At 41.1% G+C, this 15000-nt stretch overlaps 1 gene segment (V, D, J or C); it reads right to left on the bottom strand.

The window, feature by feature from the left end:
* Window positions 1-10570: 10570 nt before the first annotated feature.
* On the bottom strand, window positions 10571-11088 carry LOC131370220 (Ig kappa chain V region K29-213-like). The segment is given in 2 exon segments: window positions 10571-10899; window positions 10998-11088. Coding segments are annotated over 2 exon segments (420 nt in total).
* Window positions 11089-15000: the final 3912 nt, after the last annotated feature.

The following is a 15000-nucleotide window of genomic DNA, read 5'->3' as shown; positions in this document are numbered from 1 at the left end:
TAGAAATGTTCTTGAACATTCAACAAATACACAATAATTGATGTTAAATATGTAATAATGACACACTTGCTATATATTCAACATGTAATAACTCTGCAGTTACTCTATAATAAACATTTAATAAATATAGTGACTTTGTGCTGATGTAAAATCCAGATGTTAGCTGCTGTGTGTGTTTGTGTTAAACAATGAATATTTCTGTAATCAGCTACATTTGTATTTGCTGCAGTTAAATATGCTGAAGGTTTGAAGTATAAAGTAATAAGACTTGTTATGAAAAATGATTTTTCCAGATAAATTACAGTGTGGAACATGTTTGTTTTGTCACTGCACTGAAGTGAAGAGGTCAAATAATAAAGTACTCAATGAAACTCAGTCATGAAGTCAGATTTTATTAAACATCAGTAATTCTCTTTTTCTTCTCCAGCCGGTCCCACAGCTCCCTCCGTGTCTCTGCTCCCTCCGTCTCCTCTGCAGCTGTCTGAAGGATCGGCCTCGCTGCTCTGCCTGCTGTCTGGCTACTCTCCACAGGGGGCGCTGGTGAGCTGGACAGTGGACGGCTCCCAGGTGAACACCGGGGTTCTGACCAGTGCGGAAGAAGAGAAGAGTGGCCGTTACAGCCGCAGCAGCACCCTGACCCTCAGCAAAGACCTCTGGGAAAAGGGGGAGGAGTTCAGCTGTAAGGTCTCCCATAACAACGCCAATCATCCAGTCATGTTCAGAAAGAGTCAGTGTGAAGGCTAGTGGATCCAAGCTAGAGTTTAACATAGAGCTGCTTATCATCCATCCTAAATAGAGTTTCAATTCTACACAATGCTGACATTTCTGTCTTTACTCTCTTCACTGTCCTGTTGCTCTTCCTGTAGTTTTTGCTGAAATAAAGCTGAGTTTTGGACGTTGTCTGTTCTTTTATTCCAGTTAATAGTGATGATCAGTGTGATGAGAGAGTGGGATTAGCTGTAGATTCAGTGCTGTGTGTTGTGCTTCAGTGAGTTTGACTGAAGGAAGTTGAACATCTGGTGAAATTTCTGCTCTATTCTGGGAGAAATGAAACTCTTCAGTCCTGTTAATGTAAATCTCACTTCCTCCTCACTGCTCTCTCTTTAAGTGAGGATTAATATTTATTAATATTTTTTATTTCTTTTTATTCATCACCGAATCTGCTGCTGTAAGAACTATAGCACATATAACACACCCTACACCCTCCTGGTCCTGATAAGTGCATTAGCTGATTGATTGACAGCTGTCTCCGTCTACGGGAGGAAGACGACTAGAATAATAAAGAGAGAGTGGCACCATATCCATGACATGCTCAGAGTTGTGTGTTAAATCTAAACACATTAGGAAAGCGGTGGGAGACATTGGCTGTACTTAAGTTTGTGAGGGAAGCAGAGAATTTAGTTTTTTTTTTTTTCATTTTTATTTGTAGGTGAAGATGTAAATATAAAGCAAATTAACATTAGGGACGTTTACTGTGGTTTCCTTTAGAGGGAACTTGACACTGCTTCATGGCTGATGCTATGGGAACACTTCTTTACAGAAGCTGTGTCTGAAGCTCTGTGTGAAATCACACTAATTTATTGGTTCAGGTAGGTCATGTGCCAGAAAAACCATAAAAGGGCATCATTTACTTCAGCTTCTTTGTCTTCAAGAAGCATTCTGTGTATGTTTGTGTTGACTGATTGTCTGTCTAGACTAGGGAAAAAGAAGACATATATAAAAGATGGCGAGCAAACAGTTCAGAAAGTGCCTGCATTTGTGCCCCCGGTACATTACAGGGGACGACTTGTCATTTCTCTGCATTGTTTGATTGGTAAAGGAGTGAAACATGTCTTCTCCATAAGCTCTGCTCCTGCTTGGCTGTTTTCTCCAGCTAAGCACCTGTTCTTCATGACTCAGATCCTGCATCTACTGAGGCAGCATGCCGACCTAGATCAAGGGTCTCACAGGTCTCGCAAGAGGTGATTTCCTTTAACTTGTCTAAATTGCTTTCTGAGAAAAAACACTCAGTGGCATTTGTACTGTTGAAGGCAGTATTGTGTGCTGTCGCTAAGCTCTCTTCGTGCTTGCTTGGCTGTATTTCCTGCCAAGTCCCTGCACCGCGTGGCTCAAGTCCCCCGTCTATCAAGGTGATTACATGTGCTGTTACTAAGCTTTGCTTAGATTAGCCTGATGAAAGGTTAGCACTGTCTGCTCTGAGCTTGATGACTACTACCTAACTTCATTCCATGAAGGCGTCTCCCATTTTTTCCCCAGACATTCACACTGAGGTGTCGAGGTGGAATAATTCCTAATAGGCCTCTGGTATTCAGCCATTGTGGCCCTAGATGAACACGGGTATGTGACAATGCCTAGGGTTGAAGAGACACTTGCGAGAAATCCCCCCCCCTTCATCACCTACATGAAGAGAAAGTCTGCACTCCCATTGGAGCCCTGTCAGGGCAAGTCCGCCCTTATAGGAAAAGCCTACATGGCAGGGGTACCAGGCTGGCATGATAAAGGAGCTTGTTTGTAGTGAGGGGCTCACCAATGAGGTCACCAAAGGGCCACATATTTAGCCCTTTAGCCCATACCATCTGCCACTTCATGGCTGCATATGTTGCCATGGAGAAGTAATCTGATGGAGATAAAAGAAAAGAACAAAACCTTTCTTTCAAATTCCCCGGATTTCTCCATCACCTCTCTCAGACCACCTAGCAGCATGGACGCTTCTGCCAGGTGTGTCACAGTGGGTCGACAGTACTGTCGAAAAAGGCTACAGAATGTAGTTCACCTTCCATCCTCCTTCTTTCAAGGTGAAAGGGGCCATAGAGCATATTCACCTCCCAGATAGAGATTGGGGGATTCCATCCTTTTTGTAATAAAGTAAATCTGGCTAGGCCAATGCCTCTGTGCCACCCAGGTGCAGAGGGTACTCGGCTTATGGCTGTAGTAGCCAAAGCTTTTCTTTTGGGTGTGCTACACATGGCATTCGGGAGGGCTCCTATCTTTCTTGCACACATATTGCCTGAAGATGACAGTTGTATTTATTGTACTGTAACACTTCCTCCTGACACTAAGAGGCTACCTTTGGTGGTCTGCAACATAAATCAGGGCAGTTTGAGCACCAGATTTTGAGCAGTTCGAGACCTGATTTTTCTCACTGAGAGTGATTTACACTCCAGAGTGCACGATCGGGAAGCAGGCTTCCTGCTGAGGGAATGGTATTTGCACCTAGCCATTCAGCAGGCATCCGATCGTGCTGTACCCCATGAGCCTCCTGGGACCCACCTCATCATGCTGCCTCACTGCTGATCTCTCAATCTCATAGTGCACCCCAACTCACAGAAAAAGAAAAGACTTTTTGTACTGCACCTTGTAGATAAAACCCAGACTTTTGTTCACGATCTCTGGTGTGTCTGTTTTCTGCTCTCACAGCGTGAGTCACTACAACAATAACCAAAACACAATATCATTCAAAAGTAATGGAACACACAATTACATAAAGGAGAGGCAAACAAACACAGTCCAAAAGTGTAATCTAAAACAAAGTTAAAACAGTCCAGGATTAACCAGGATAAACAGGGTAATCACAAGCAGATTTAGCCTTTATTGTACCTGGAAAAGCTGCAAGAGCGTCATGGCAGCAGCACAGTTCACAATATAATAAAATGAATAACGAGAAGAGGATCAATATCTGTACAGAATTAAATCACCAAAGACTATTACAGTCAGGTGATTCTGTCACCAAGATACTTAAAATAACTTTAAAAGCATCTAAAGAGATCAGTTCCTTAAGTTTCAGCTCATTTTGCAAATTATTCCAGGTTTACGCTGGAGAGAAGAGGAATGAAAGTCAGTCGTAGTAAGACTGAGTACATGTGTGTGAATGACAGGGAGGGAAGTGGAACAGTAAGATTACAGGGTGAAGAGGTGAAGACGTTACTGGAGTTTAATTACTTGGGGTCAACAGTCCAGAGTAATGGAGAGTGTGGGAAAGAGGTAAAGAAGCGAGTGCAGGCAGGTTGGAATGGGTGAAAAAAGGGCTCGGGAGTTCTGGGTAATTCAGCGAGAATCAAGGGGAAGGTGTACAAGACAGTGGTGAGACCGGCCATGCTGTATGGTTTAGAGACAGTGTCACTGAGGAAGAGACAGGAGTCAGAGCTGGAGGTAGCAGAGCTGAAGATGTTGAGGTTCTCTTTGGGAGTGACGCAGTTGGACAGGATTAGGAACGAGTACATCAGAGGGACAGCTCATGTTGGATGTTTGGGGGACAAAGTTAGGGAGGACAGATTAAGATGGTTTGGACATGTTCAGAGGAGGGAGAGTGAGTATATTGGTAGGAGAATGTTGGACATGGAGCTGCCAGGCAGGAGGCAAAGAGGAAGGCCAAAGAGGAGGTATATGGATGGAATAAATAAGGATATGAAGCTAGTGGGTGCAAGTGTTGAGGATGCAGAAGATAGGGCTAGGTGGAGAGAGATGATACGTTGTGGCCACTTCTAAAGGAAAACGCCGAAAGAAGAAGAAGAAGATTCCAGGCAGCAGGAGCAGCAAATTTAAATGCTTTTTTCTCCAGTTTAGTCGCAGAAATGGAACACAGTAATAAAAATCCCTGAGATCGAAGATGTAGGTTAGATGTAGGTCTGAAGATATGAAAGAAAGCAGACCCAGGATAGAGGTATAAATGAGGACATGCCAGTGTTTTAGTCTGCAGATGAACAAGCCAGACCATCCAACACATGCATACAACACACAAAGAGGAGTGACAGCTTAAATATTTCTTATGAACCTCAGTGCTCCATGGTAAACAGTGTCTGAGGGATATAAACACTAAAAAGATGCATGCATATATATCACATTACCAAAGTCCTGCACAGACATAAGAGTGGAAGCAATGAGCCTCTTCTTAGCCTCAAAACAGTAATATACAGCATGAATAGGAGTGGTCCTAGGACCGACCTCTGAAGCACACCTTTAGTTACACTGAGTGACCGAGAGGTGAGTCTTTCTGATTGTACACATTGAGTTTTGTTTAAGAGTTATTAAACCAAACAACAGTATGTTTACTCCGATGCTGATGAGTCGATGTATCAGTATGGTAAGATACAGTATTGATGCTTCTCATAGATAAAAAACAGGGCTGCACCGTGTTGCTTGTTGTCAACAGATTCAACTGAATCATTTAGTACTTCTAAAGCTGCTGTAGCTGTGCTGTGGTGTTTTCTGAAACCAGAACCAGACAGGATGTAATTAGCAGAAAGGAATTTAATTGATTGCTGACAAGTGATTCGAAAACTTTGACCAGGAAGACAGCTTGGATATGGGCCAGTTATTATTTAGATGTGTGGGATCTCCATCTCAGGCATAACATTATGACCACTGACAGTTGAAGTGAATAAGACTGATGATCTCCTCATCATGGCACCTGTTAGTGGGTGGGATATATTTGGCAGCAAGTGAAGGTTTTGTCCTCAAAGTTGATGTTAGACGCAGGAAAAATGGACAAGCGTAAGGATTTGAGCGAGTTTCACAAGGGCCAGATTGTGATGGCTAGACCACTGGATCAGAGCATCTCCAAAACTGCAGCTCTTGTGGGGTGTTCCCGGTCTAAAGTGGTCAGTATCTATCAAAAGTGGTCCAAGGAAGGAACAGTGGTGAACCAGCAACAGAGTAATGGGTGGTCAAGGCTCATTGATGGACGTGGGGAGCAAAGGCTGGCCCGTGTGATCCGATCCAAGAGAGGGGTTCTGTTGCTCAAATTGCTAAAGAAGTTAATTCTGGTTCTTCTAAAAGGTGTCAGAATAGACAGTGCATCACAGTTTGTGGTGTATGGGGCTGCATAGCTGCAGACCAGTCAGGACGCTCATGCTGACTCCTGTGCACCACCAAAAGCTCCAACAATGAGCATCAGCACTGGACCATGGAGCAATGGAAGAAGGTGGCCTGGTCTGATGAATCACATTTTCTTTTACATCACGTGGATGACCGGGTGCGTGTGAATCGCTTACCTGGGGAACACATGGCACCAGGAAGCACTATGGGAAGAAGGCGAGCCGGCGGAGGCAGTGTCATGCCATGGACAATGTTCTGCTGGGAAACCTTGGGTCCTACCATCCATGTGGATGTTACTTTGACATGTATCACTTACTTAAGCATTGCTGCAGACCATGTACACCCTTTTGCCCCACTTTACCACTTACAGGGCTTAAAGGATCTGATGCTAACATCTTGACACCAGATACCACAGCACACCTTCAGGGATCTAGTGGAGTCCATGCCTCGACGGGTCAGGGCTGTTTTGGCAGCAAAAGGAGAACACAACATTGGGCAGGTGGTCATAATATTATGGCTGATCAGTGTATATGTGGAATTTCATGGGAGTCAGCATACCAGTGCTGCTAAAGAGATAAATCCCAGCATGAGTAACAGGAAGCCTAAAGAAAAGTGGAAATGTGGAAAATAAACTAGTCACTGTGTGAAAGCTGAAAGATGTTGCTAGCTAACAAAACACTGGTGACTAGCCATGTGAACTCCACTCAGTAAAACACTCTGTATGAGTGAAATACTCAGTAATTCAATAATGTTGCTATGGTGATATGATACTGTACAAAATACTCATGTAGAATTCCTGATTATTTTATTGATAAAGGTTTTTAGGCAGAAGATACACGTTAAAACACATTCCTGTCAGAGAGGAGCTACAGTTACAGACTGACGAGGGAGCGCGTGAGTATCGCCTCAGCACGAGATTCTTAAAGAGACAGTACCAAATTAAACACATTCCCATTAACACCTAAAACTCCAAAAAACTCATCTAAAACCCAATAAAAGACACGAACAACTAGATATAATGATATAAGGAAAATAAAACTAAAGATTTGGTGCAATTACTTTTAAAATTAACAATAAAAAATATAGAAATTGAGGTAACTTTAAACTTTTTACATATCTCACTACCCAGAAAGGGACATCACAGACTTAACACGTGATTAAATTAACCCTTTATATTCCAAAGATCAACTCTGATAACATTTAAGCTTAAATGTCCCACCTTACACTTTATTTACTCCACTATTGTACTATATTTTGTATATAACCTATAAAACAGCCTCCTGTGCTTCATTTTGCGCTTTATCACACCGCACTGTGGATTAATTTCCTATATGGACACACCTCATGTTTATTTCTTATGAATCATTAAAACCAGGATGTGAAAGTGAGAAATAATGAGAAGTTACTTACTGTTCCCAGTACTTACAGTACTGGGAAATATGTTCAGTGCTGGTTTGCCACAACAGTTTGCCAGTAGTGGTGAACTTCTATCAGTCTTCTGGTATTTCTATCGATCTTCTGGTAACACGTCTGCCATTAGTGACAAACATGTCCAAATATTGTTTGCCACAGACGGTAGTTTTGGCAATAGAAAGAGATTAGTAATTTATCCTTGTTATTTATTTATTTATTTATTGATTTAGCTTATTGTACAATATACATTTACCTGCCTCTTCCCCTGTGTAACTGCATTTCCCAAGATTACATACATCTCAAGTGAATTATCAGTGAGGAATAACATCAAGAGTTGAGAGAGACCCAAGAGAAAGTACCATTAAAAGTGTTGAAGAAGAGAAAGTTCCAATAAAAATCATTCAAAAACATTTAAGGCAGGACATGGTGTTGGAGAGAGGTGGAGAGGGAATATGTTACTTTATTAATCTGTTAGAATATTATAGAGAAAATGATCTCAGAAGAGCTGGGTTTTCATTAGATCTGCTGATTAATGAGTTTGGGTCATTCCATGTCAACAATTTATGACAAATTTCCCTGCATCACATTTTCCATTATTTTTATTTTGTCTGGTGAAAGTCACTAAAACTAGAGTTTGTCTAATCCATAAACAGGAATTATTAATTGTATTGCACTGTGAAGAATCTCGAGATACAGTCACAAGCTACATCTGGAACTTGGCTACATCTCGCACTTGGGCAGCAACTTAGTAATGGTTATGTGTAGCACTGTTTCCAACCGCGACCTGAACCTGAATGAACAAATCACACTCATTCAAACAAATGAATGAGATTGTTTAAACTATGAACAGGAGCAGGAGGTGATTGGTCAAACTTTCTGTAGCAATGGCTGGGATTGGTCAAAGTTTCAGCAGAAGTGTGCAGAATTGGTTAATTATTCTGCAGGAGCAGATGGGATTGGACAAACATTCTTCAAGAGAGAATGGGATTGATCAAAATTTTTGCAGGAGTTGTTGTGGTGGAGTTTCTCAAAGTTTCTGCTTTAGTGGACAGAATTGGTCAGTTATTCTGCAGGAGCCAGTAAGAGAGGGTATGAAGGGTTAAACTTCATGTAGGAGTGGGTGAGATTGGAGATACTTTGAGCAGAAGTTTGGGACTGGTCAGGAGCAGGCAGGACTGGTCAGAGTTTCTGTGTGGTTGTTGTTGTGCTCAGGTTGTTGACTGTGCTGCTGATGTTGCAGTGTTTTTGTGAAATCTCTACAGAAAAACATTTTTTCCATTTCACATTCAATCAAATCAAGAAACTGCAAATCACTGGTGTTAATAATTAATGTAGAAATTCAACCCAGTGCCTTACAGAGTTTCTAATTAATGTCATCTAGTTACAAATAAAGAATCATTGAGATGTTTCACACAAACTGCTGTATAACTCAGGGTCATCTGTCCAGAACTGAAATAAATTAATATATTTTAAAATGTTTATTTTTTCCACTGATTTCAAATAATTCTCTGGTTTATACTCATTAAAGATTGTTAAAGGGAGTTTATTATTATCTAATTGTTTGTTAATAAGTAAGATATGTTCAGTTAAAGTGTGTTTTCTCTGGTCCACAGTGTGTGTGTGTGTGTGTGTGTGTATGTGTGTGTGTGTGTGTGTGTGTGTGTGTGTATTAGTGTGTGTGTGTGTGTATTAGTGTGTGTATTAGTGTGTGTGTGTGTGTATTAGTGTGTGTGTGTGTGTATTAGTGTGTGTATTAGTGTGTGTGTGTGTGTATTAGTGTGTGTGTGTATTAGTGAGTTAGTGTGGTGTGTTTTCTCTGGTCCACAGTGTGTGTGTGTGTATGTGTGTGTGTGTATTAGTGAGTTAGTGTGGTGTGTTTTCTCTGGTCCACAGTGTGTGTGTGTGTGTGTATTAGTGTGTTAGTGTGGTGTGTTTTCTCTGGTCCACAGTGTGTGTGTGTGTGTGTGTGTGTGTGTGTGTATTAGTGAGTTAGTGTGGTGTGTTTTCTCTGGTCCACAGTGTGTGTGTGTGTGTGTGTGTGTGTGTGTGTATTAGTGAGTTAGTGTGGTGTGTTTTCTCTGGTCCACAGTGTGTGTGTGTGTGTTTGTATTAGTGAGTTAGTGTGGTGTGTTTTCTCTAGTCCACAGTGTGTGTGTGTGTGTGTATTAGTGTGTTAGTGTGGTGTGTTTTCTCTGGTCCACAGTGTGTGTGTGTGTGTGTGTGTGTGTGTATTAGTGAGTTAGTGTGGTGTGTTTTCTCTGGTCCACAGTGTGTGTGTGTGTGTGTGTGTGTGTGTATTAGTGAGTTAGTGTGGTGTGTTTTCTCTGGTCCACAGTGAGTGTGTGTGTGTGTGTGTGTGTGTATTAGTGAGTTAGTGTGGTGTGTTTTCTCTGGTCCACAGTGTGTGTGTGTGTGTGTGTGTGTGTGTATTAGTGAGTTAGTGTGGTGTGTTTTCTCTGTTCCACAGTGTGTGTATGTGTGTGTGTGTGTGTGTGTGTATTAGTGAGTTAGTGTGGTGTGTTTTCTCTGGTCCACAGTGAGTGTGTCTGTGTGTGTGTGTGTGTGTGTGTGTATTAGTGAGTTAGTGTGGTGTGTTTTCTCTGGTCCACAGTGTGTGTTTGTGTGTGTGTGTATTAGTGAGTTAGTGTGGTGTGTTTTCTCTGGTCCACAGTGTGTGTTTGTGTGTGTGTGTATTAGTGAGTTAGTGTGGTGTGTTTTCTCTGGTCCACAGTGTGTGTGTGTGTGTGTGTGTATTAGTGTGTTAGTGTGGTGTGTTTTCTCTGGTCCACAGTGAGTGTGTGTGTGTGTGTGTGTGTGTATTAGTGAGTTAGTGTGGTGTGTCTTCTCTGGTCCACAGTGTGTGTGTGTGTGTATTAGTGAGTTAGTGTGGTGTGTCTTCTCTGGTCCACAGTGTGTGTGTGTGTGTGTATTAGTGAGTTAGTGTGGTGTGTCTTCTCTGGTCCACAGTGTGTGTGTGTGTGTGTATTAGTGAGTTAGTGTGGTGTGTCTTCTCTGGTCCACAGTGTGTGTGTGTGTGTGTGTGTGTGTATTAGTGAGTTAGTGTGGTGTGTCTTCTCTGGTCCACAGTGTGTGTGTGTGTGTGTGTGTGTATTAGTGAGTTAGTGTGGTGTGTCTTCTCTGGTCCACAGTGTGTGTGTGTGTGTGTGTGTGTATGTGTGTGTGTGTGTGTGTGTATTAGTGTGTTAGTGTGGTGTGTTTTCTCTGGTCCACAGTGTGTGTCATTGTGCTGTATCACATCCTCCCCCTCAGCACCTGCAGTCTCTCCCAGCTGCAGCAGTGCTTCTCTGTGTACTCTCACTGACCGAGGTTTTTGTACCACGCTCTAACACTGTGTGAACACATAGCTACTACTGATCACATGTCCACTCTGACAGTAGTAATCTCCTGTATCTTCAGTCTGGACTCCACTGATGGTCAGAGTGAAGTCAGTATTAGATCCACTGCCTTTGAAACGAGCTGGAGTCCCTGACTGTAAGCTAGTAGCCCAGTAGATCAGGAGTTTAGGAGCTTCTCCAGGTTTCTGCAGGTACCAGGCGAGACGGTTACCACTATACACACTGCTACTGGTTCTACAGTTGATGGTGACGGTGTTTCCTGGAGCAACAGTTTGCACTGAAGGAGTCTGAGTCACAGTCACCTGACCTCTGGATCCTGAAGAGAAACATAGATTGTGTTTCTGTGCTCTAAAGTGGTGTAGAATTAGTATGAAATGAAGTGTGTGAGGCTGTGAGTTGATGTTAAACTCTCACCTTGAGTCCAGAGGGCCAGTGTGCAGATGAAGACGCTGATCAAAGTCATGGTTGCTGTGGGTGAAGTTGCTGAGCAGCAGCTCTCAGTCATGAAGTGTTAAAGTCACAGGGCTATAAACACTCACAGAGCACTGAAGCATGGACCACCAATTGCTATTCTGGGAAAAATGAAACTATTCAGTCCTGTTCATGCAAATCTCACTTACACCTCACTGCTCTCTCTCTCTCTCTCTCTCTCTGTGTCTTTTTCTCTCTCTGGACCCTGCATTTAAACAGCTCTGGATATAATATAAATTGTCTTCTGAAGTTTGACTCTTTTCATACACCATATCATGAACCTTATTCTAACTTAATTATTACACAGACACAGTCATGAAATCAAGCATCATTCATCACATTCTTTTCAATCTGGAACACTCTCCACGTCTTCAACACTACTACAGAAAAACTGTGTGAAACTTTATAAGAAGTCGATTTACACTTAATTTACTAAATTTGATTTGAGATAGAGGAGCATCAGTACTAGGAGGACAATCCCACAGATACAGAGTATTCCTAACTTTGTGAGACCAGAATAGTCCAAACAATTCCTGGATCCTGCTGGAATCATGAATCCTGTCTTCCATGGAATTTCCAGCTGTTTAGGAGCTGCCTGATTTCAGTATTGAATGTATTTATGGTGTCACACTGCACCCTGGTGGTGAAGGACTCGTGTAAATGTAGACACTTTTCTAACAGAAGCTACTGTGGGAAAATATTCAGAGGACAAAAAAGCTGTAGTTCTTCAAATGGAACAAAACCTCTGTGAATGAAACCCACCTTCACTGTCACAACACTGATTTATATACAACTCCCATGATCCTCAGCCTGCAACTTCATCACATGACCTCCAGTCAAGCTGTTCACAGTCACCAGATTACTAATGACACTCAGCTGTTTGTACTCACACTACTCCCTTTAAATAATCATAGGATGTACCACAAAGCAGGATTTCAGAGTTAAACTCATAACCCAAAGTTACACTCTCACAGATTTTAAGCTGGGTAGATCGCCATGGCAACATACTGTACACAGCTAACCTGCTCTGGGGCAGGATCAATTCAAGATGACCACAATGAGGGATTAGTAAAACATCACCGTTCTTCAGGGATCTCATGGAGATCAGGACTCGTATTGTGAAAGGATCTTTTAGGGTTTCATAATCCTGAAATTCTTAAGATATACAGTTTTATAGTTTTACATATATATATATATATAGTTTTAGTGTTTATAGTCTATAGTTTATTCTCATAGATTGCTTACAAAATCACACAGGTATGCAGGGACAGGCATTAAAATGGTTTAGATCCTACCTGTCTGATCGATACCTTTTTGTAGATTTAAATGGAGAACTGTCCAGTGTAGTGCCAGTGAAATACGGGGTCCCACAAGGGTCAGTTTTAGGACCTCTGCTTTTTTCAGTATACATGCTTCCCTTGGGTAACATCATTAGAAGGCATGGGATTAGTTTCCATTGTTATGCTGATGATACCCAGTTATATATCTCATCAAAACCAGATGAATTATGTAAATTGTCTAGATTAACTGAGTGTGTTAAAGATAATAAAGATTGGATGACCGATAAGTTCCTATTATTAAATTCTGATAAGACAGAGATATTACTTATTGGTCCAAAAACCAATACACAGAAGCTCTCACAATTCAGCTTGCTTTTAGAAGGATGTACTGTTACTACTAGCTCAACAGTGAAAGACCTGGGCGTAATATTAGACAGCAACTTATCCTTTTAAAATCATATTTCCAATATCACAAAAACAGCCTTCTTCCATCTTAGAAATATTGCCAAGCTTAGGAACATTTTATCTGTATCTGATGCAGAAAAACTAGTTCATGCATTCCTGACCTCCAGACTGGACTACTGTAATGCATTACTAGGTGGTTGTCCTGCATCTTCAATAAACAAGCTACAGTTAGTCCAGAATGCAGCCGCCAGAGTTCTTACCAGATCAAGAAAATATGATCATATAACCCCAATATTATCATCCCCGCACTGGCTACCTGTTAAACTTAGAACTGATTATAAACTAGCACTACTTACATTCAAGGCTCTAATTGGTTTCGCTCCCACGTATCTCTCCGGTCTTCTGACACGCTACAATCTGCTACATTACTTAAGATCTGAAAATTCTAGATTTCTGGTAGTTCCCAGAATATCAAAGTCTACAAAAGGGTGTAGAGCGTTTTCGTATTTAGCTCCTAAACTTTGGAATAGTCTTCCTGACAGTGTTCGGGGCTCAGACACAGTCTCCCAGTTTAAACATGGACTAAAGACTTATCTCTTTATCCTGGCATACATTTAACACATCCCATAACCTTGTGCTCCAGTACATCTGATTAAATACACATTATCATCTAGTGCTGCTAATATTATGAACAGCAGCTACGCTAATTACTTTCCACTTGTTTCCCTTCTTCTACCCATCCCGAGGCATACAGAGATTGCTTTGAGACAATGCTCTTTGTTAAAAGCGCTATACAAATAAAATTGAATTGAATTGAATTTTTTTTTTTAAATTAAAGAATAGCTGTAAAAAAGGTGCTATAAATACGACACTTGAAGTGCTGGATCTATTGACAAATGACAGCGAGGCTAATGTTTTTCCATTTGAGTCCTCATCTGAATACTGATCAGGAATACCTTATATCATCTGAAAGGTACGGAAACACTCATTTGTTATGTATTATTTTTCAGTTTGGTGGAAAATTATCAATCTGTTTATTGCCGAAAGTGCCGTGTCGCTCTTGTGCCCCACTTCAAACTGAAAGCTCTTCCAGCTGTGGCATGATGCACATGAGTGTAACTGGTGTAGTTACTGGTGTTGTTTTTCTTTCTTATTTTATGTTCGTATTAATTTTTCTAATATTTGGGGTTTTGTAGCAATATATGACTTTATTTTTTCTTTGTGTTCATTGTTCTAGTTTCGTGTGTTGCACTAGTTCTAAATTTTCAGCTGTTTTCACTCAATCCTATTTTAGATTACTTGTAATAAATATGCTCTCATTGGAGTCAAACATTATCTCCTGTGTGTGGGTTTTATATGAATGGGGTGTGGAGGGGGGTGTGGGTGTAGGTGGGTTTTCCAAAACAAACCCCAAACAGTTATATTTGGATGAAAACACCTGTAGTAACATATGAGTCAAATAAATTAAGTTTTATAGTTCAGTAACTGAGAAACCTCAGATTGGAGAGACCTCTTATACATTCCTCTTCAAAAGCCTCTCTATAACATCTCTGATACACAATAGATAAATCAATCTTAAACAGTTAATGGTGAGATGTTATACAATAGATTTCCTGAGTTTTTAGACTTTCACTGCATGAATCCAAGGAGATATTCTCTCTAAAGTACACTCTATACACTTAGAAAGAATGAATATTGAATAAAAATGTACTGCTAATTACATTGTACTGCTTGGTCTCAGTCCTCAGGTGGGATTAGTCAAACTTTCTGCAGGTGAGATTGTTTAAACTCTGAACAGGAGCAGGAGGTGATTGGTCAAAGTTTCTGTAAGAGTGAGAGAGAGAATGGGATTGATCAAAGGTGTGGCAGTTGGTGTGGTGGAGTTTCTCAAAATTTCTGCTTCAGTGGACAGAATTGGTCAGTTATTCTGCAGGAGCCAGTAAGAGAGGGTATGAAGGGTTAAACTTCATGTAGGAGTGGGTGAGATTGGAGATACTTTGAGCAGAAGTTTGGGACTGGTCAGGAGCAGGCAGGACTGGTCAGAGTTTCTGTGTGCTTGTTGTAGTGCTCAGGTTGTTGACTGTGCTGCTGATGTTGCAGTGTTTTTGTGAAATCTCTACAGAAAAACATTTTTTCCATTTCACATTCAATCAAATCAAGAAACTGCAAATCACTGGTGTTAATAATTAATGTAGAAATTCAACCCAGTGCCTTACAGAGTTTCTAATTAATGTCATCTAGTTACAAATAAAGAATCATTG

Source organism: Hemibagrus wyckioides, linkage group LG19, assembly GCF_019097595.1.
Source record: "Hemibagrus wyckioides isolate EC202008001 linkage group LG19, SWU_Hwy_1.0, whole genome shotgun sequence".
In the NCBI taxonomy this organism is placed as follows: Eukaryota; Metazoa; Chordata; class Actinopteri; order Siluriformes; family Bagridae; genus Hemibagrus; species Hemibagrus wyckioides.
Note: the sequence above shows the minus strand (reverse complement) of the source record. Positions and strands in the feature narration are given on the sequence as shown.